General features: G+C 38.8%; 1 protein-coding gene across 1 annotated transcript in view; it reads right to left on the bottom strand.

Moving 5' to 3' along the window:
- Positions 1 to 21,511, bottom strand: part of GPR89A (G protein-coupled receptor 89A) — a 43,124-nt gene extending 21,613 nt beyond the window's left edge. Inside the window, exons 1-7 of the mRNA XM_079921549.1 lie at positions 21,373 to 21,511; positions 12,954 to 13,013; positions 11,429 to 11,532; positions 6,831 to 6,937; positions 5,567 to 5,668; positions 2,597 to 2,717; positions 1,869 to 1,949 (exon numbers count right to left, since the gene is read on the bottom strand). Coding sequence (XP_079777675.1) covers positions 1,869 to 1,949; positions 2,597 to 2,717; positions 5,567 to 5,668; positions 6,831 to 6,937; positions 11,429 to 11,532; positions 12,954 to 13,013; positions 21,373 to 21,414 — 617 coding nt within the window. The 5' untranslated portion in view covers positions 21,415 to 21,511. The remainder of the gene's footprint in view (positions 1 to 1,868; positions 1,950 to 2,596; positions 2,718 to 5,566; positions 5,669 to 6,830; positions 6,938 to 11,428; positions 11,533 to 12,953; positions 13,014 to 21,372) is intronic.
- Positions 21,512 to 22,993: the final 1,482 nt, after the last annotated feature.

Here is a 22,993-nt window from a genome sequence, read left to right as displayed (position 1 = left end):
ATGTTTTCTGGTCACTACTCTTCTGCAGCTACGAGTGTTTCTGGAAACATTTTTTCAATATTTTGGTAAATAGCTAAGACATTGTATGACCCTCAAAGGTTGCAGTGTTGTCAAGTTAGCTGTCTATCTGCCCTGTTAGCTCCACTGGGTAAAGAACCGTGATAATTAGGTTAAGTTGGGAGGCTGATTCTTCTGAGAGCCACTCAAATTAGTAAGACCTACGGCAGGACCACAAACCATCCCAGACCCTGACTTAACAAGGTCTATAGGGGTACATGTGTAGATCAGAGCCAATTCCTCAGCATGACTAGTGATGAAATGGCTTAAAAGTGCACATCCACAATGACATGGGTCATGACTTTATAGTCATCTCTCTATATAAATAAAATAAATATAGTACAAGGGAGAATGATCATGGGAATCAAAATAGTATGTTCCTATGCAAGTATCTTTTAATATTGAACAATGTTGCTCTTGTTGTTATATTCTAAAAATCTACATTCATATTCATTCATGTAAAATAAACTGTAGAGCATGAATGTGAACAAAACATATATAAGTAAACAAATGTATACACATGTGTATCTACTTCCACTCCCTTAGTAAAGATGTATACAAATGGAGATAAATAATTAGTTGGTGAATCTGGACCTCTTTATCATTCTAATGTCTATTGTTCTCTCTTATATTAAGTCTGCTTTGACTTGATTATGTATCTTACTACAGTAAAGTGTTGAAAGAAGAAACATGAAATGGAAAAACACTCATGCAATTTAAAACTTCTATGACATCATTTTTATATGAGTACTAATAACTCTAATAAAAACAGTAGACCAATAAGCTTCATGAAGGTAGGAACTGATTACCTCGTTCACCATTCTATCTCTATGTAGTATTCAGCATTTAGTACAGTGCCTCGCATAAAGTAGGCTTTCTATATAATTATTAAGTGAATGACTATATGAATGAATAAATAAAGGTAAAGTATTAAAACCAAATGATTCTCCTGCTGAGATTATTAATAAGTTAGATAGTTTTCCTTGGCTATGTATAGTTCACTGTTCTAAGAACTCTACATGTTAGTCAACTCATTATTATTATTTCCATTTTACAGATAAGGAAACCAAGACATAAAGAAATAAAGCAACTAGCTCAAAGTCACACTGTGAGTTGTAGGCCAAAGATTCAGATTCAGATAGTCTGAATCTAGAGCCTATGCTTTTACCCACTGTGATATAGATTTCTAGAAATGTCACCTCGAAAACATACATTTTAAAAGTAGTTTTTTTTTTTTTTTTTTTTTTTTTTTGCTGTACGCGGGCCTCTCACTGTTGTGGCCTCTCCCGTTGCGGAGCACAGGCCAGGCTCAGCGGCCATGGCTCACGGGCCTAGCCGCTCCGCGGCATGTGGGATCTTCCCAGACCGGGGTACGAACCCGTGTACCCTGCATCGGCAGGCAGATTCTCAACCACTGCGCCACCAGGGAAGCCCTAAAAGTAGTTTTTAAATAATAAAAACAACAAAAATAGCTGGAAGACTTGAAGGATTTTTTAAAGTAGTTGGAGAAAGGGAAGTTGAAATAAGGCATGAAAAAGTTTGTAAAAATGCAGCACAATAGACTTTTAAAACATCCAGTGTAGAATACCTTCAAATATAAAAGTTATTCTAAAATTTATCTCAAGAGAATTTATCTAAAGTTAGGAACTAAGGTTGAATTTGAAAATTTTCTTTCACATAAGATTAGACACTAAGTCTTTGATGGTTCCCTAACTTAAAAATGAAATGAGATGAAATTCCCTGTTAGCACCAATTCAGGTCAAATTTCCTTGTTGAGAAATTCTAACAGCATTAATGTGCTGATATCTTACCTTTTCTTTTTGCTTATGATCATATCCATGGTTTGGAGTAGTCGCCGTTCCAGGGCTACAATATCTGTGTCAGTCACATTCCTATAATAAGCACAAGCTGTTAGCAAAGTTTTGGGTTCCATCCCTGGGCATAATACAAGGCAGCTGGAGAAACACATAAACCTCAATTGTTACCCTATAATTCAAGGAATTGTATTTTTTCTGAGGAATATTAAAATAACTATAATAAGCAAAAATGTTTTTGTTGTCATTTTTTAATAGCTAATTCTTCTGGGGCCTCAGGGAAGTGGAAGGTAACTAGCTCTCTTATAGACTTGCTTAACTTTGATCCAGTGACATTTAGGATATACGTGTATGCACAGTTTTAACTTGGCATTGTCATCTACTGTTCTACTTTTGGGAGGAACTGATTTGCTGAAGTTGAGACTAGCTCACATTGCTGTCCACTAAAAATGTGTCTTTAAAAAGTGGGGGTGAAAAGGGGGTGGAGAAGGTCAGATTGAAATTGCCATTTTAAAAATAAATAAATGTAGGACAAATAACAAGGGCAAGCAATATAAGTGATAAGATTTATTTGAAAGATTCCTAGGTCAATGCCCATAAGGACAGAGAAGAGTAAAAAGGCAGTGTCATAGATCTAATATTTAAGTATTAATGATGGTGGCACGATATGACATATGTATTCAATAAGTAATGGGGAAAAAGAAGAGAGACAAAACTCTTGTTACCTGAGGAAGTAGGACAGGTAAGTGTATGGGCAGTTGACAGCACCAAATCCAGAAAGAAGAGCCATGAGAGTCACCCCAATCACACCTACCCGGCTGATGAGTTGTTCTATGGACAAGATCCCTAAAAATATCAAAGCACATTAATGCCAGGTGATACAGGTAAAACGGCTTTCACCTGCACAGCAAAAGGAAACATCACTGAAAACAGCAACCATTACTTTTAGCTAACTTACATAAGCTAAATTTTAATTATTAATATGTAGATTTTTCTCTAATAAATATGTCTATTGATTTTCTTCTTATCTCAAATGCTTCCAGAATCATTCTATTCTTGGGTAATGGTAATAGTAAAATAATAACAACAGTTATAAGTAACACTTATTGTCTATTTATTCAAGGTAGTGTGAACTCTAACAAAGTAATGTAGTACTTTTAGTAAAAGGTTTGGCAAAAAAATTAGGAAAGCAAATCTGCTGGAAAAGTATAAATAGCAGATACTACTTCTTACTATAGTTAACTTCAATCTATACATTTTCCCCTAATGTCATAAGCTCTTTACCTACCTTTGTCTTATTCATTTTTGCCATCAATACACACATAATGCATCTAATAAATGGGCTGAATTTATAGAATGAGTAATTCAAATGTAAGTACGTGAGTTTTTGATACTCAGTTGTATTCTAATTATCAATGGTTTCCTATTATTTGAGAAGGCTGAAAATCAACTTGGTAGTTAAAATAAATACTATTGTTGATGTATTGGGGATACATGAGAGAAAGCAATGCTAAGAATAACTCGGGAAGTTTAGTGTCACAGGAAAAAACTAGTTTAAGTTTGTTTTCACTTCCTATTTCTAGGATAGAATCACTTCAGCCAACCACTCCTAAGGCCTAATGCCAGAGCTGCCGTTCAGGAATTCTACTAGCTTTGAAGCTGAGCTTCCAATATTTGAGTCCTCTTGTGCCTGTATTTCCACTACACCATTTTAGAGGTCATTATGACTGCTGGTCTCTAATCTTTTGCCTCCTCCAACCTTCCATTTCCTTCTTTGCTGAGCTTGGACTCCAAGCTTGTTTGCTTTAACTTCTCTCTCCAGGACTTTCAGTCCTCTACTCTTCTCCTGAAGCACTGATCCTGCAAACTCCCAACTCTGGATCAGTCTAACACTCTGCCTTCCCTGTGCCCATGACTGAGCTGCCCCAAACTGCTAGAATGCATACTGACACTGATGCCATTACAGGTGTATGGTCTCCAGTCTTAACAGAAATCACACACTACTAAGGAATCCTTTTCTCGCCCTTGGTCAGCCATTTCTCCCCCTACCCCTCAGCAGATACTCTTTAACTCATTTTTCCAATCTGTTCTTTTTAGCTAATGTGCTTATTATATAAGAAAGAAGTTATTAGACATAAACTACCTTCATTCTACTATAAATATTTACATCTGTAATCATCCTTCCAACTTGCCCCCCTCAGAACAAGATGGTGTCCGAAGCTAAGACTTCTCTACCTGTGCTTTTGATCTAATTTCCCTTCCACCTCCTCCAAAATCTTGTTCCATTTCCTGTCCTCTTATCTCTTGTATCTTCAATCTTTCCTCCTTTGCTGGTTCTTTCCTTTCAGTTTCAAGTCTCTTTCCTAAGAAAAAGTCTGTCCTTGGCCTTGAGTTTACATCTAGTTACCAATCCTCTCTATCTACCCCTTAATAGCCAAGCTTCTTTCAACTCCATTTATTCTTCAATTGGCTGCAATTCAGCTTTTAACCCATTCTTCTTCACCCAATGAAAAGTACTTTCATTAATAATTGTAATGACAATAGAATAGGTAACACTCACCAAACACCTGTTATATAACAGGTACTGTTTTAAGTATTCTACTTACAATTAATTTAATCCTCATAACAACCCTATGAGGTGGATATTATTGAATATCACATTTTACAGATGAGGAAATGGAGGCACAGAGAGGTCAAGTAACTTAGTCAAGGCCACACAGCTAACAAGGGGCAGAGTCAGGATTAAAACCCAAACAGTCTAGCTCTAGAGCTTGGACTCTTAGCCATTATTATAATATGGTCACAAATTTTCTTCTGGTTGCAAAATGCAACAACATTTTCCAATCCTTGTTTTATTTAATCATTTATGACATTGAATCATTCCTATTTAAAATTATTTTCCTTTCTTGGCTTTCATACCACAATTTCCCTTGGTTTTCCCATTTCCTTCTCTACTTGCTTTTTCTTGGTCTTTTTTTTTTGCTCTGCATGGGCCAGAATTCCTTCTTTCATTTCTGTCTATATATTTTCCTTGGGTGATCTTGCCTGTTTCCCCAGTCTCACCTAATGGCATTTAGCTGACGTCTAACTTTTCAGATTCCTGAAATTATCTCCAAGAGGACAGATAAATCCATACCTTTTTCCTAAGTTCCTGACTTGTGTGTCCAATTACCTACGGAATATCACTTAGATGCACACAGGCAAATCAAATTCAACATATTCCAAACTAAAATTATCTTCCTTCTTCTGTATTACTTATCTCAGCAAATGACATCACCGGCTATCTAGTCACCCAAATAAAAAATCTATACCACTAGTCTCCATTCTGTCTCTCACTCACTCTTGAATACACCAGTCTTTTTTTACCTCAGGGCTTTACATGATGTTTCCTGTGCCTTCCTGCTGGGTCTACCTTTGATCTTGTCCTTTAAATCTCAGCTTGAATACCACCTCCTCAGAAAGGTTGATGCTAAGGCCTTGCATTAAATTTGATATCCTTATCTGCATTATTCTCTATCATAGCAACCTGTTTGCTCCGTGATGATAATAATCACAATTGGCAACTATGTGTTTATATATTTACTATATATTTACTATGTGTATATATATTTGATATTTATAACTCAAAATTGATTTTTTTCAAATTAGAAAATTATAAACAACACTTTCCCTCTCCCCACCACATATACACTCACCATGTTTTGGGCTGAGAATGGGAAATGGATCTCCTAGTTTCCAGAAGAAATACATAAAGGTCAACCATAAAAGACAGGAAAAAAGCAGTCGCTGTTTATGCACTAAGAAAGAGGAGACAAGGTGAAATAGATATATGATAACGAGCTTTCTCTACATAAGTTTATGGGATCATTCTAATTAATATTTGGTTGGCTTGCTCACTTGGCAAATGAATGATGGAACAATATAAGTTTTAGAAATTGTTTCCTAAACCTCTTACCATCATTAGAGAATTTTGGCTGAAATTAAGATGCGGGTTGAGTTAGGGGAGACATTTCTTTTTTTTTAAGAATGCAAGAATTCTTGGGTTTCCCTGGTGGCGCAGTGGTTAAGAATCTGCCTGCCAATGCAGGAGACACGGGCTTGAGCCCTGGTCCAGGAAGATCCCACATGCTGTGAAGCAACTAAGCCTGTGCGCCACAACTACTGAGCCTGTGCTCTAGAGCCCGTGAGCCACAACTACTGAGCCCTTGCGCTGCAGCTACTGAAGCCCGTGCACCCTAGAGTCTGTGCTCTGCAACAAGGGAAGCCACCGCAATGAGAAGCCCCTGCACTGCAACAAAGAGTAGCCCTCTCTCCCCGCAACTAGAGAAAGCCTGCGTGTAGCAACGAAGACCCAATGCAGCCAAAAATAAATAAATAAATAAATTAAAGAAAAAGAATGCAAGAAGTCTTTTAAAATGACAGTTAAAGGGCGGGGGGGAAAGGCCATTTTCTGATAAAGTACTAATAACAATTCCCAGTACAAATCAGAAAGTACAAATAGTACCCTGCATTGGAAAAATGAAAGGAAAGATATTATAGTAGAAACAAATAAAGCTGTGGCAGGACAAATAACCTAATCATTCATTATTTATTTTGTAACAATCTTTTTTTTTTTTTTTTTTGCGGTACGTGGGCCTCTCACTGTTGTGGCCTCTCCCATTGTGGAGCACAGGCTCCAGACGCGCAGGCTCAGCGGCCATGGCTCACGGGCCTAGCCGCTCCGCGGCATGTAGGATCTTCCCAGACCAGGGCACGAACCCGTGTCCCCTGCATCGGCAGGCGGACTCTCAACCACTGTGTCACGAGGGAAGCCCCTTGTACCAATCTTTTAAAGATGCTGTGTATGAGGTGCCCTCAAACAACAGTAGCTACTGAAAGTAATATAGAAATGAAACTCTCTATACCCTCAATCCCTAAGAATACTCATCTTATGTGCTGACACTAGGGTAAAATACTCACATAGTCGGATGTTGCTCACAATAAAATAGCCAATGTAAAAAGGCACCATGAAAACCAGGATCAACAGAATTACACACAGGTTCATTTTCCAGTGAAAATAACGGGAGCTGAAACAAATGTCAAAGAATATCACTAGGAGGGAAAGAGGGCAGCTACTTTCACTCTCTTTAGTCTTCCAAAGGATTTCTTGCTCTTTGAACTCAATACTGAATATATCCCATCTAATTAGTCAACTAGGTTGTTACTATCTGCTCATTTATAGAGATTAAAAAATACAAAGTTCTGAAAGGTATATATGGCCATCTTAACCTCCTAAGAATTTTACTTATTAAATTGAGACTGTTAATGCTCTAGTCATATTCATAGACAATGTATAATAACATTTATCAATATATATTATTGGTAGAATGACTTGTTTCACTTACCACTGGGAGTCCTATTTCAATATGAGTTAAAAGAAAATAAATGTTAATATGTGTTATAAAGACACATAAATAATTCTTCTGTACTCTCAGTATAAACATCTGATTTGCATGACCACTTTTACTACTGCTTATAAAATATATTTTACTTATTGATTAAAATATTTTAGGGCTTCTTTTTATAACAATTTATTGAGACATAATTCACATGTTTAAAGTGTACAATATAATGGTTTTTAGTATAGTCACATCATTGTGCAGCCATCACTACAATCAATTTTAGAACATTTTTCTCACTCCATGATGAAACCCAGTACCCATTAGCAATCACTCCCCTTTCCTTTCAACCTCCCCAGCCCTAGGAAACCACCAATATACTCTCTGTCTCTATGGACTTACATATTCTGGACATCTCATGTATGTGGAATCATGTAATATGTGATCTTTTGTGACTGACTTCTTTAACTTAGCATAATGTTTTCAAGGTTCAACAATGTGTAGCATCTATTGAAACTTCATTCCTTTTTATGGCTGAATAATATTCATACTGTTATATGAATATACCACATCTTGTTTATCCATTCATTAGTTGGTGAACATTTGGGTTGTTCTACTTTTTAGCTATTATAAATAGCAATGCTATAAATATTCATATAGGAGTTTTTTGTGTAGACATGTTTTAATTTCTCTTTAGGTATCTACCAGGGAGTGGAATTGCTGGGTCATATAATAACTATATTTAATTTTTTGAAGACTGCCATTATTTTGCAAAGTGGCTGTATCATTTACCTTTTACCCATAGCAAATGAGGGTTCCAATTTCTCCACAGCCTTGTCAACACTTGTTATTGTCTTTTTGGTTATAGCCATCCTAGTGGGTGTCAAGTGGTATTACACTGTGGTTTTGATTTGCATTTCCCTGATGGCTAAAGATGTTGAGCATCTTTACATGTGTTTATTGTCCATTTGCATATCTTATTTGGAGAAATGCCTATTCAGATCCTTTGTCCATTTTTTAATTGTGATATTTGTCTTTTTATTATTGAGTTGTAAGAGTTCTTTATATATTCTAGATTGAAGTCCCATAGCAGATTCATGATTTACAAAAATTTTCTCCAATTTGTGGGATATCTGTTCACTTTCTCGATGGTGTCAAGTTTATTGATTTTAAACTTACTTAAAACTAGGCCTTGTTTCAAAAAAGGTTAAGTGGTTAAGTGGTTTATGAGTACATATAAAATACAGGATGATGAAATAAACTATAAGGAAATAAGAAAGGAAGGAAAAACAGTGGCAAAATATAGGTAGAATATCAGGGCAGGCCTGATGGTTATTATGAAAATGCTCACCATAAAGTTCTAGAAACTTGCTACAGGTGGGTCATAAATTTAGCTTTACGTTTTCTAATAGTCAATGTAAAATAGAAAAATTGATCAGTTAGATAAATCATAGTGTATGTAAGAAAAACAAATTACATAAAGTAAGCATAATTACTACTGATTTATTATTACTGAATTATTACCACGATCATATTGAAATTTCTCCAAAGATTTCATAAAGAAGAAAATATGAGGGCAATTAACAATGTTCTTCACAACATCCTTTCAAGAGAAACACTGATGAGTTTCAGAGGGCTATTTCTTCTGCTTACTCCTTAGTGTAGATGGCAGGAATCATAAAATAAAGAGCTATTCAGTAAAGGCTACCCTACAGAGAGCCAATACCATTTGGTTTAGATAAACTGACAGCTTTTGCTCATCTGGATTACCCACTTTTGAGCATATGGAGAAACAAACAATATGCACATCCTCCAGGCAATCATACTTAGTATTTCAGCTAAGTTTCTGAAAGATATTGGGAGGCAGTGGGTTTGAAATGACACGTGTAATCCATATTGCCAATTAAAAGCAAATCATATATTTTAACTGTCATTTGAACTGAGGGTAAAATGACATTCTCTTGAGAAAATTAAGGATACCAACAAGATTACATATTTGAATAGGAGGCTATACCACTTCTGTTTAGAGAGGAGCCAAAAGAATACTCTTGGTCAGGTCCAAGATTTTCCTTTGAAAAGTATTCTGAATAGTCAATGCACAGGTAATAATATATGATCACGGTCCATAATTCTGTTACATAGTAGGACCAAATGTTAGTATGAAAAAATAGGTATAACTGAAGACATGTCTCAGCCTACCCAATCCCCCAAAAAAGCACCTAAAGAAGAACGAGATTTTAGCAATGCTACTTCCATACTCTTTAAGATAAGCTATTTGAGGAATATAAATCCAAGTAACTGAGTGAGGTGTCTTACTATATGGGATTGTTAATTATAAATGAGTCAAAAGTTGGGGGACATCAGCTACCAAAAACAATAATTTTGGTTTTAGACTATTTGAGTCATAGTCCTTTCTACACTACTTAGATCACTACTTATGGCCAGCCAGGCACCTCTTTTTATAAATGAAGTTACTGGAACACAGTCACACCCATTTGACTACATATTGCCTATGGCTGCTTTGGCTCTACAACAGCAGGGCTGAGTAGTTGCAGTAGAAACGGTGTGGCCCACAATGCCTAAAATATTTACTATCTGGCTCTTTACAGGAAAGGTTGCTGACCTCTGCTTAGATATCAGTAAAACTTCCAGGTTGTGATAATAAATTTTATTTTCTAGTTTTGTTGAGAAATAACTAACATAGACCACTGTATAAGCTTAAGGTGTCTAGAATGATGGTTTGACTTACACATGCTGTGAAATTATTACAAAAGGTTTAGTTAACATCATTCTCTCGTATAGATACAAAAAAAAAAATCTCCTTGTGTTGAGAACTCTTAGGATTTACTCTCTTAAATTTCCTATATATCACACAGCAGTGTTCTAGAACTTATTTACCTTATAACTGGAAATTTGTACCTTTTGACCACCTTCCTCCAATTCCCCGTCCTCAAACACCCCGCCTCTCGCAACTACCAATCTGATCTCTTTTTCTATGAGTTTGGTGTTCTTATTTTTGTTTTTAGGTTCCACATATAAGTGAAATCATACAGTATTTGTCTTTCTCTGTCTGACTTATTTCACTTAGCATAATGCCTTCAAGGTCCATCCGTGTTATCACAAATGGTAGGATTTCTTCATTTTTTGTGATTGAATAATATTCCATTGTATATACATTCCACACTTTATCCATTCATCCTTTGATGGACACTTAGGTTTTTTCCATATCTTGGCTATTGTAAATAATGTTGTTATGAACATGGGGTGCAGATACTCTTTCGAGTCAGTGTTTTAATTTCCTTTGGATATATTTCCAGAAGTGGAATTGCTGGATCATATGGTAGTTCTATTTTCAGTTTTTTGAGGAGCCTCCACACTGTTTTCCATGGTGGCTATATCAATTTACAATCCCATCAGCAGTGCACAAGGGTTCCCTTTTCTCCACATCCACACCACTATTTGTTATCTTTTGTCTTTTTTTAATTTTTTGAAAAATTTATTTATTTTGGCTGTGTTGGGTCTTTGCTGCTGCGTGTGGGCTTTCTCTAGTTGTGGTGAGAGGGGGCTACTCTTCATTGCAGTGCGTGGACTTCTCATTGCAGTGGCTTCTCTTGTTGCGGAGCATGGGCTCTAGGCACACAGGCTTCAGTAGTTGTGGCGTGGAGGCTCATTAGTTGTGGCTCACAGGCTCTAGAGCGCAGGCTCAGTAGTTGTGGCACACTGGCTTAGTTGCTCCATGGCATGTGGGATCTTCCTAGACCAGGGCTCAAACCCGTGTCCCCTGCATTGGCAGGCGGATTCTTAACCACTGTACCACCAGGGAAGCCCTCTTTTGTCTTTTTGATGTAGCCACTCTAATGGATCTGAGGTGTGGTTTTACTGTTTTCATTGTGATTTTAATTTGCATCTCCCTAATGACTGGTAATGTTAAGCATTTTCTCATGTACCTGTTGGCCTGTAAATCTTCTTTGGAAAAATGTCTATTCAGGTCTTTTGCCCATTTTTAAATTGGATTATTTGGTTTTCTTGCTATTGAGTTATATGAGTCCTTTATATGCTTTGGATATTAATCCCATATCAGACACATTTTTTCAGGTATGGGATCCCAGTAAATCTTGCACCATAAAGAAAGTAACATAGGTCTCTTTAAGAGGATAGCTAATTAGTACTCTTACTCACCTGCTATTCAATACTCCTAAGATTTCAAAGATGATGAGCTCAAACATGGTGCAAGAAAATGCAAAAGTCACAGAGAAGATCACCTGTACCACATACTGACGCACCTGTTAAAAGTCAAATAGAGACTAAAAGTCATTTCCTTATGTGAAATATTGAGTTGATAACCTTCTGGTTACAAGTCAGAAAACTTATATTAAGGAAATTCTCAAGTTATTAGAAACAGGGCCATGACAGTAACTAGTCTGGAGCTAAAGGAACAGATGAAAGCAGGTAGTACTTCTAATTCATGGGTCACTATTATCATCCTCCTCCTGTGGATGAAAAATTTAAAGCACAAGAAGATGAAGTGACAGGGTCAGAAGCAGCATTTAGAATTCCTGATGCACACTGACAAAAAAAATTACAGATTTATGTATACAGGTTAGTGCTAAAAGGGTTACTTCAACATTCTGCAGACCTTGGACCAGTTTTAGAACCTTCCCTAGGAGGCCTTAAAGTATTGAGCAGAACAGAATCTCTGGAATTCTGGGCTATTTCAGACAATAACTCAAACTCCCTGGGGAAGTTTAATGGAGAACATACTAGAAATGACCCCAGATAGTCCATAACCATTGAGCTTATTACTAAATGAGAAAGATTAATTAGGAAATGTCCAGTGTAGGCTGTTGTCTTTCTGAATTCAAGGCTTAAGATATGAATCGAACCAACCTTAGAATTTGGTATTAACTTAGGATGTATGATTGGTAATTAACACTGAAGGCCAGATACCAAATGAATGAGCACATTTATGAGACATTATAAGTTAAATTCTCTCCCAAAGAATAACTGTCTGCTATTGGTATATATACTGATATGACTAAGGCATGATATTTCTTGATCCTGGCTCCTGGGCTATACACGACTTGCCTAAAAAAAAAAAAAAATCAACTAAGCTTGATTATATTCTCCAATTTAAGAATTATATTAGTGGCAAAAACTTCCCATCTTGGGAGTAAACGTGATTTTTATTTTTTTTTCTTGACCATCACAGGTCATGGAAGTTCAAGCATAACTCATTTTGTTTTTAATTGAAGTATAGCTGATTTACAATGTTTCACGTGTACAGCTGATTCAGATATATATATATATTTATATATATATATACGTTTTCAGATTCCTTTCCATTATAGGTTATTACAAGATACTGACTACAGTTCCCTGTGCTCTACAGTAGGTCCTCGTTGTTTATCTACTTTATATATAGTAGTGTGTATATCTGTTAAAACCAAACTCCCAGTTTACCCCCCCCAACCCCCCACTTTCCCCTTTGGTAACCGTGAGTTTGTTTTCTACGTCTGTGAGTCTACTTCTGTTTTGTAAATAAGTTCACTTGTATCATTTTCTTTAGATTTCACATATAAGTGATATCATATGATATTTGTTTTTCTCGAACATGATTTTTCTTTAATGGAGGTATTTTTCTTGTCTCATTTAAAACAATCTAAATTCATATAATATTAGCATAATCAAAATGATCTCTTCTCACCTCGTAGTCCTTAAACAGTTGTCGCATGAAAAAAAGCCACCCAAATCCAAAGAAAAATATCTGGGGGAGAAAGAAGATAGAAGGTCAATATACATAATCTTTTGAGAAATGTCTTCTACAGACTATTTTACGATAAAAGGTCGCCTAACTAAATAGCTTATTTCAGAGATTAAAGACGACATCCACCCATATAAGGTCTACTTATTAAAGTCCTCAACACTGGGACTAGATGTTGAAAGGCTCTTCAATTTTTGAAATTATCCTTGTTTAAGTTAGACAAAAAATTAAAGTATATATTTTTCCGTAATCTTATGATAGTCATTTTATAAGCCAGAGAAATTAGCAAATAAAAAAGGAGTCACTGAAACTTGCTTCTTACAGATGATTCTTGCTTACAAGTATTTAGAAAAACAAAACAACTTCAAGGAAAAGGAGTTATTTTTAAGATTTTTTTTAAAAAAGGAAAGTAGTGGGGCTTCCCTGGTGGCACAGTGGTTGAGAGTCCGCCTGCCGATGCAGGGGACACGGGTTCGTGCCCCGGTCCGGGAAGATCCCACATGCCGCGGAGCGGCTAGACCCGTGAGCCATGGCCGCTGAGCCTGCGTGTCCGGAGCCTGTGCTCCGCAAACAACAGTAAGAGGCCCACGTACCGCAAAAAAAAAAAGGAAAGTAGTAGACAGAGTGATATTTTCTATATGTTTTCCTTCATGGACCTTTCTCTGATTCTCCACCATCTTGCCTAATCCACTAAAGTGGTTTCCATCTCAGTATAAAGCCAAAAGATTGCAGGATCTCACGTTGTCAGTTTTGGTTCAAGCTGGCATCAGAGACAGTAGCCACATGACAGCTCTGTTCAGCTTTCTAAAGCTCATTTGTTTTCCACTGGTAAATAGAACTTTCTCTACATACACACACTCTGACACAACTCCTCTTTTCTTCTTATATTGGCTAGGAACTTTATTGAAGAATAACATTTTTTTAAAAAATTATAGTTGCTTTACAATGGTGTGTTAGTTTCTGGTGTACAGCAAAATGGTTCAGTTACACATATATATATACATATTCTTTTTCATATTCTTTTCCATTATGGCTTATTACACAATATTGAATATGGTTCCTTGTGCTATCCAGTAGGACCTTGTTGTTTATTTTATATATATAGTAGTTTGTATCTGTTAATCCCAAACTCCTAATTTATCCCTCCCCCACCCCTTTTCCCCTTTGGTAACCATAAATTTGTTTTCTATGTCTGTGAGTCTGTTTCTGTTTCATAAAAAAGTTCATTTGCATCATATTTTAGATTCCACATATAAGTGATATCATATGGTATTTGTCTTTCTCTTTCTGACTTACTTCACTTAGTATGATAATCTCTAGGCCCATCCACTTTGCTGCAAATGGCATTATTTCAGGAAAAAAAATCTTTTATGCCTTCCCACTGACTTTAGAAGCAAGTGTGAACTTTTGAGCATGGTTTAGCAGACTCCTCCTCCTCTTGTTGTGTCCCTCCTACCCACCAAATTCATATTTTCAGCCACATGGAACTGCTTTTGCTTCTTTAGATACAACATTCTTTCATACCAAGACCTTGGCAGATGTTATCCTCTGATGGGAACTTCTCTCCAGTCCCCTCCCTACTTATCCTACAGATAGCAACTTAATTATTACTACCTCTTGAAGGCCTTCTCTGGTCTCCCAAATACAGGTAACTTGCTCTTTTTAGATAATCCTATTCTACCCTGTATTTCCCTTATAAAAGCACTCACCACACAGTTTTTTAATGTCTAATTTAAATACACGCTTTTTTTTTTTTTTTTTTTTTTTTGCGGTACGCGGGCCTCTCACTGCCGCGGCCTCTCCCGCTGCGGAGCACAGGCTCCGGACGCGCAGGCTCAGCGGTCATGGCTCATGGGCCCAGCCGCCCTGCGACATGTGGGATCCTCCTGCACCGGGGCACGAACCCGTGTCCCCTGCATTGGCAGGCGGATTCCCAAACACTGCACCACCAGGAAAGCCCAAATACATGCTTTTTAAAAAGGCATTAGACTGTAAGTTCTGTGAAGATAAGGATAATGTTTGTCTTGTTAATCTTTGTATCTTCAGCACCCAGCACAATGCCTGGCACATAGCAGGCTCTCCATAAATGTTTGCTGAATGGATAAACGGTCCACAGTGAAAGATGTTTTGTACTTCAGGAACATTCAATCTCAATTTTTTGGTAATAACTTCTATGTGCTGTGCTAGGTGCTGGGGACAAAAAGATGAGTAAGATAGTTACTACCTCAAGGAGGTATAGTATAGTAGCAAAGACACTAATCATAATGTGAGACATGCACATGATATTGTAAAAGAATATGAAAGAGGGAAACTAAACCAATCTGGCAGGGGGTTAGGACACATTTTTCTGGGGATGATAATACCTTAGGAGGATTTAATTTAGGGTTAAAACCTGATATCATGTGCAAATTTGGGGGTTATATGCATTTCTCTAGAGAGAGGTTCCAAGGTATTCACCACACACTCAAAGGTTTCCACCATCCCTAAAATATTAAACAAACAAACACTCTTAAAAGATGAAAAAGAATTAGGCAGGTAAAAGACAGGTAGTGGGGGTAGAAGAACAGGGCTTTCTTTTCAGACAGCAAAGAGCATGAGTAAAGGCACAAAGGTAAGAAATATTGGGTTGGCCCAGAAGTTCGTGCGCGTTTTTCCATAAGATGTTATGTTACGGAAAGACCTGAACGAACTTTTGGGCCAACCCGATAGTATGGTATATACTGGTAACTACACACAGTTTGGTGCTGCTGGAAGATAAAATTCAAAGAAAGAAGTGGTTAAAAATAAGGCTAAGAGAGGAGGAACAGAGAACTAATGACTGAAAGCCCTGGAGGCCACTGTAAAGAGCTTGGATCATAGTCTGTAGGTGATGAGGAGTTATTTAAATACAGAAAAGACATGGCTGGGTTTATTTTGTATAGAGCATTATGGTAGCTATTTGAGGGAAACAACACTGTGGAAAAAGAAACATGATAGGAGGTTGTTGCAGCAGTCCCGATGAAAGATGATAAAGGCCTGAATTAAGACATCGGTGGTTAGAGAGGAGGCAACAGATCTGAGTACTTAGAAGGTAAAATCAGCAGGGATGAATCAAAGGTGACTAGTTTGGGATACAGGATGAAGAGTGAGGCCACCCACTTTACACAAAGACTACTGCAAGAAAACAAAGGTTTGGGAATGAGGGTGGGAGATAGGACTATGATGGATTCACTTTTAGATGTGCTAAGTGCTTGAGGGCAATCCAAATTGACATAAAAGACAGATTAGGAAGGCAGGGCTGAGATGCACCTAAGAGCTGAAACCACCAAAGAATATGAGATCACCCAGGAATAGTATGTAGAGTGAAGAAGGCAATATGCCAGGAAGAAAACAGTAGAGGGAAGGAATGGGAAGAAGAGACCAGGAAGGAGACAGAGGAGGAATGGTCAGAGAAATAATAGGCACCAGGACACCATGGTATCCTGAGACCAAGGAAATAGAGTTTAAAGGAGTGTTAAATGAAGCAGAGACGGGCAATAGAACCAGGACTGAAAATGCTCAAAGGACTTGGTAACTTGTAGGTCAACGCTGACCTTTGGAAAACAGTTTGAGTAGTGAGGTGGAGGCAGCAACCAGACTCTAGTGGGCTGGGGATGCCCGCGGTGGGGAGGGGGGCAGGTAAGGCAGTAGAGACAATAAGCACAAATCACCCAAGGGACAGCCAAGAATGAGACAGAGAGAAAACATTAGAGAGTAGCTCAAGGAAGCATGTGGGGTAAAGAGAAACATTTACAGGCCAAGGGGAAGAAAGCAGTAAAGAGATAAACAAATATGAGAAGGAACTGATAGAACACTGGAGGTGAGTTGATGATGTTATTAATTTATTATTATTAGCAACAGCTACCTTTTACTGACCATGTGGTATATTCCAGGAACTCTAAGTGCTTAGCCTTGCAATCTCATTAATCATGAAAACCAGATAAGGTAGGTTTGATTGTCTTCATTACAGAGAAGGCTGAGGCTTAACAGAAGTTAACCCATTTATAGTAAGTTTCGGAATCAGGATTCAAGCTGAAGTCTGGGTGGCTGACTCCAAAGCTTGTGCTTTTAACCACTTCCCAATAAGCTGCTCCACGATCAAAGGCACAGGTGGAAAACATTGCCTTAAACAGGAGTAAGGGGCACCTTATTTTCTCACATGGGAGGAAAGGAATTGGGAATGGTTGCGGATATAAATAACTGCTTAGATTAAGATATAGGAAATAGAAGGAGCTCATACCTCTTGGCCTCAGTTTTGTTGATAAAGTAGGAGGCAAGGTGGTCTGCTAAGAGTAGGAGAGGTGAAAATGGAAAAGGGAGCTTTGAAAAGAGTGATAAAGACTCAGAGAAATTATGAGGGGAAGGGAACAAGCGCTGATTAAAGTCAAGAAAAAAAATGATTCAGTGAGCTAAGCGTGTCCATAAACTTATGGCATTGGCAATCTGCACAGTTGTATGATTTTCTACAGAAGGCTTTAGGCCCGAGTTAGTAGTAGACAAACTATAGCAGTGATCCGAGCGTGGACTTTTATATGTAGGTAAAGAAACAAGAGGGTATGAGAAAGTAGCTTGGATCCATGAATCCAGACTGAGTAGAAAAGGAAGAGGGTGAATAGATTAGGAGAAAATACCCCTAGACTACCTGGGAGATCCTTTGGCTATTATAAATCATTACCAGGGGCTTCCCTGGTGGCGCAGTGGTTGAGAATCTGCCTGCTAATGCAGGGGACACAGGTTTGAGCCCTGGTCTGGGAGGATCTCACATGCCGCGGAGCAACTAGGCCCGTGAGCCACAACTACTGAGCCTGCGCATCTGGAGCCTGTGCTCTGCAACAAGAGAGGCCGCGATAGTGAGAGGCCCGTGCACCGCGATGAAAAGTAGCCCCCGCTTGCCACAACTAGAGAAAGCCCTCGCACAGAAACGAAGACCCAACACAGCAAAAATAAATAAATTTAATAAAGTCCTACCCCCAACATCTTAAAAAAAGAAAAACATTACCACAGGAGACATTTAAATTTATAGTTTAGAGGCCATATTTAAATGACTTCTGAAGTCATGACTGCAGATGGAGAAGTTAGAAATTTAGGGAGTAGTGTATATGGTGGAGATGGATGAAAAAAGAATAAAATATTTCACTAAGAGCAATCTGAAATGGGATTTAGACAAGGAAAAGAAAACAAGTGAAATTGATAAGTCTATATGAGGGGGTGGGAAACGGAAGAAAAAGAGAAAGAGATACATACCTTTATATTTCATTGTGGGCTCCTTTCACATTGAAGAAACACTTAAAAAGAGTTTTACACAACTAATATAAAAAAAATACCAGGAGAATTCAAGAAGTCCAAGATTAATATGAATTCTGGCAAGATTACAGAGGATCCAAAAAGCATGCAAAAGGTAAAAGCGATTTCAAACATTTTTGCAAATAAAATAGAAAGTGCACAGCTCTTATTCAAAAAGAAGACTTGAAATTGTGCAAAGTCTTGACCTTGGGACTTAAGAGTGTACTTTGGAACTGATAAGTCTTACGACTGTAGAGAAGGCTGAAGACAGAGGTTAGATAACAGTTGCTTTTACAAAAAATAACTCCTACATTGAAAATTAGCTACAGATTTGAAAAAATAGATGGCCATTGGCAGGACAGTTATTAAAGAACTGACAATAAAAGATCCCTTTCTTGGATCATTTATTTACACTTTTATTTATTTAACAAATATTTATTAGTGTCTAATACGTGCCAGGCCCTAGGGGTAGAATGGCAAACAAGAGAGCATGGGCACTGCCTTAAGGAATTTATAATCTACGGAGGAGACAGACAAGTAATTATGAAACAATGTGATAGTGCTGTTATAAGTGAAGCGGGCAAAGGGTACTAGGAAAACATGTATAGGGACATCTAGTCCAGTCTGGAAGAGGTTTTTTGGATATCCATGTTGAGATCTGAAGGCTGAATACGAGTTAGCCAGGAGAAAGAAGTGGAGGGATACGGGGAAAAGGTCCAGAAAGAGAACAGACTGGTGGAAACCTTGAGGCATGGTAGCATGGCCAGGTTAAGGAACGAAAAGAAGTTTAGTAAGGCTAGTGTGTTATAAATTGAAGTGAGAAATGGTGAGGGCCAAGGCTGAAGTGAAGAGGTAAGAGCTGGGTCTCATCATAAGAGACCCCATAAGCCACATTAAGGATGTGAACTTTATCCTGTGACAATCTCTACACCAGGATGTTGTCTGAGGCAGACCAGCTTCAATATGTGACCTCTGATTTCAGATTTCGTTTCAAATAAATCTTTCAGTTCATACAAAACAGGAGAAACGAGGGGAAGGTGTTTCTAAGGTACTCACACCTCTCCAGAAAGGTGCTTTTTATTAAATATTTACTAGGACTACTATGTGCCAGAAACTGATCTAGATGCTGGGGAATACAGCAGAAACAAGACAGAGAGTATCCTGGACCTCATGGAGTTTACATCTAATGAACACAAACAAACAAGTGATAGATATGAAGAAGAAACTAAAACTGGGACATGAGACAGAAGGTGGCTGGAATGGAGGCTACCTTGACTGGGGGTAGGGCGTCAGGTAAAGCCTCCCTGAAGTGACATTTTTACTGATACCTAAATGATGATGAAGTAGCCACATAAATATATGGACAGAGAACAATTCCACACAAAGGATTCTTCGGGTCTTAGTTCCTCACTTGTAAAGAGTAGGCTTGAGAATTAAATTTAATATTGCATGTGAATGCATGTGTGAAAGTTACATTATATGGCATACAAGATCAGAAAGCCACTTTCTTGGTTCAACTTGTCAATCAATTATATCCATGTTAAAAATGTTTATAACCATCTTAGTGTTATAATGTAATGCCAATTTCCTCACTGACATTCTTATTTTTATTCTGAGTGAAAAAAATGCTACTTAAATATTGTCATTTTTCTTGAGTTGGTACTAGGGCTAAAAATAACCCTGAGTTGTCATAAAGGGCAACACGAAGCCATGGAAAAGTTAGAAAAGCAAGAGAATTACATGTCCAGATTTTTGTACATTGATGCATTTGAATATTATGCAGCCAATAAAAACTATAGTTATGAAAACTTACAAAGAATGGTAATTTTAAAAACAAAAAATTTATCGTATCAGGATGTTCCTTGTTTCATGCTCTCTAAAATGTTTTAATAAAAGGATTTCAAGAAACAAGGACAATGCTCCACTCCGAAGACAGAAGCATTAGGATAAAGCAATACAAAAACAGAAAAAAAAAACCCTAAGATTTAGTTTACTTTAAACCCCCAGAAGGAACTGTTTCTGTCATGTGCCACTTGAAAAAAAGGAACAATTAAGAAAGAATACTTTAAACTACTGGAAAAATGGGGGTGGGGTGGAGGGAAGATCAGTAATTAGGTAGTCTGAGCTTCTACAAATTTTATCAGTTGGCCAACAAATATTTATTGAGTGCTTGCACTTGGAGGGAGGATAGAGCTATGAAGAATTTATCTCAAAAAATAAATTCATAAACAAATACATAAATATCAGTGCTATGATAAATGCTGTGAAGAAAACAAAACAGTAACTCAATGAACTGACATGGTAAAAGCAAAAGGCTCACTAGATTTAGTTTCTATAGAGCAGGGACAAGTCTGTCTTATTTTAGGTTTGTATCCTCAGAACTTTATATAATGCTCGATAAAAGTTTGCTGACTGTACGAATGAATGAAGGTGGCCAATCGGGAAGGAAAGAGGGTTAGAAAAAGATCCGAAAGCGTGGGCAGCAAATAGAGGATGAAGGATGGAGGTGTTACTGTACAAACGAAACCTGATACTTATTAGATCTCTGAAGTGACGGCGGCAAATTTCTCCGCATCCGGATTCAGGATTTGACAGCTAAACCAGCAAAGCCCTCACGTGTCCCCAGGAGCCAGCAGGGATTGGCGAGTCACTCCCTCCGCGCCCGCAACCACACTCTTCCCTAATCCATGAATCAGCGGCGCAGTCCAGAGCTTCGGCGCGCTTTGGGGGCAGCTCCCTTCTCACGGCACCCGCTCTGAGAGCTAAGGCCACCTGACCTCTCCCAAAAGTGAACGGAAAACCTGGGGGTGGGGTGGGGTGAGGGGGAATGGAGGCTGGGCGGGGGGCGCGGACCGCCGCAGGACGCCTCCTGACAGCTAGGTGGCAGGGAACCGGATGCAGCAAATCCCACACCCTCCCCGAGCTCTGGGCACGGGTGAGGCAGGCACTGGCCGCGGGCGAGAAGACCGAGACTCCGGGCCAGCCCGCATCGCTGAGGCCCGGAGGAGACGACTCGGGAAAGGGAGGCTGAGGAGTCCTGGGGCGGAACGCGGTGGCTCACCTGGGAGGTAATCATGATGCTGGAGTCGATCAGGAAACTCATGGCGAAGTATAAGGAGGGCTCGTACCTCCACTTCCCACTCCCCAAGGCCACGGCACGCTCTGACCACGGGCCCCCTCACACTGGCAGCTGTCGCCCGCGGGCCACTGCCAGGACCTCCGCTCGCCAGCCCGACGCCATCAAGCTGCGCCCCAGCCAGCCAATCAGCAGCTACGTCCAGCGTTTCCCGCCTCGGGCTAGGAGTGGGCGGGTGCTGAGCAGCTGAGGGCCAGGGGAGGGGCCAGGGAGGGGCCGCCCTGGGGGCGGGCCTTAATTAGAGGTGGGCTGGCTAAAAGAGGCGGGATACAACAATGTGGTCTGAAAATTCAAAAGCAGATGTATTGCAAGGTAGCATTTCCATTTCTGAGGATAAAGGAGGTGGGGCCTGAGCTAACATTTTAAGTGGTAATTTTATTTTATAATGGTCATAGCTAATAAGATGAAGTTAATAATAATGATTATTATTATATTGAGTTAGACCATTAAAAAAAATGAGTTAGACCATAAATCAGGCATTGTGTTCTAGATGTTACAACTTATACTTGGCTCCACAAACAACTGCATAAAGAGGGAAGAGTGGAAAGGCAGGTTTTAGCAAATATAGCTAACCCAGTAAATTTCTGATGTGATAACAACAATAAAAGCACACCATCTTTAACAAGGGAGTGATCCATCTCATTGTACTTGATGCCCATCAGACCACACCTGGAGTATTGCATTCTTTTACCACGGTTTTAAGAGGCAAGTAGATGTATTGGAGAATGCTCAGAGGTGAGCCACCAGATGAGGACAGATGAAAGGAATCGAAGAAAGAAGACTCAGGAACATTGACAGCTGTCTTCATTTGAAAGAATGGATAGACTTGATATGGCCCCAAGAGATATTTGTAGGGCAAAGGACTGGAAGTTAAATGAAGATAGATTTAATTCAAATCAAGGAATAATTCTTTAAGAATCTGAAGATGAGTTATTTTAGGAAATAATTTCCCCCACCCCCTCCACCCATGTTGGAATTGCTCACATGTAGACTGAATCACTACTTTATCCATTCAATACTCATTGTGTGAAGGCTTAATGCACTGCTGTAGGGCTTATCCTTTCCCACCAGGACTCTACCTATTCCTTGCAGTCCCTGTAGTCTTGTCCTGAAGCCGGCTCCAGCTGAGGGCAATCACCCAGTGTGGGATTCAAGACTGCAGTCAATACTGGAAGCACAGCCTTGAGTGGACCTGCATCTTCAACCAGAGTGCTTAGATTACTGCAATCTGAGTAACTGAGAATCAGATTTATTACACACAAGGGAATGTGTCTTTCTTTCTTAGACTTGAACTCTACTCATACTAAGCAGCCCAAACTACCTATCAAATGTCCAATCCCCAATCCCGAAGGCGAGGGAGCAGTGGAGGCAGCCCTACTAAGGGAGAGTCTTCAACCAGAGAACTTTGTGTCCCTGGCTACATCTATCAGGGAAGCAGTAGCATCTGTGTAGGCATATGATGAGTTAAGACTGTCATCTATCAAGACTGTGGGATAGTGCAGAATGCTGGGTTAGCCTATCAAGGCAAACAGTTTACCTTGGTGGC

Source organism: Stenella coeruleoalba (assembly GCF_951394435.1).
Source record: "Stenella coeruleoalba genome assembly, chromosome: 1".
Taxonomy (NCBI): Eukaryota; Metazoa; Chordata; class Mammalia; order Artiodactyla; family Delphinidae; genus Stenella; species Stenella coeruleoalba.
This window is presented reverse-complemented; position numbering and strand designations above follow the sequence as displayed.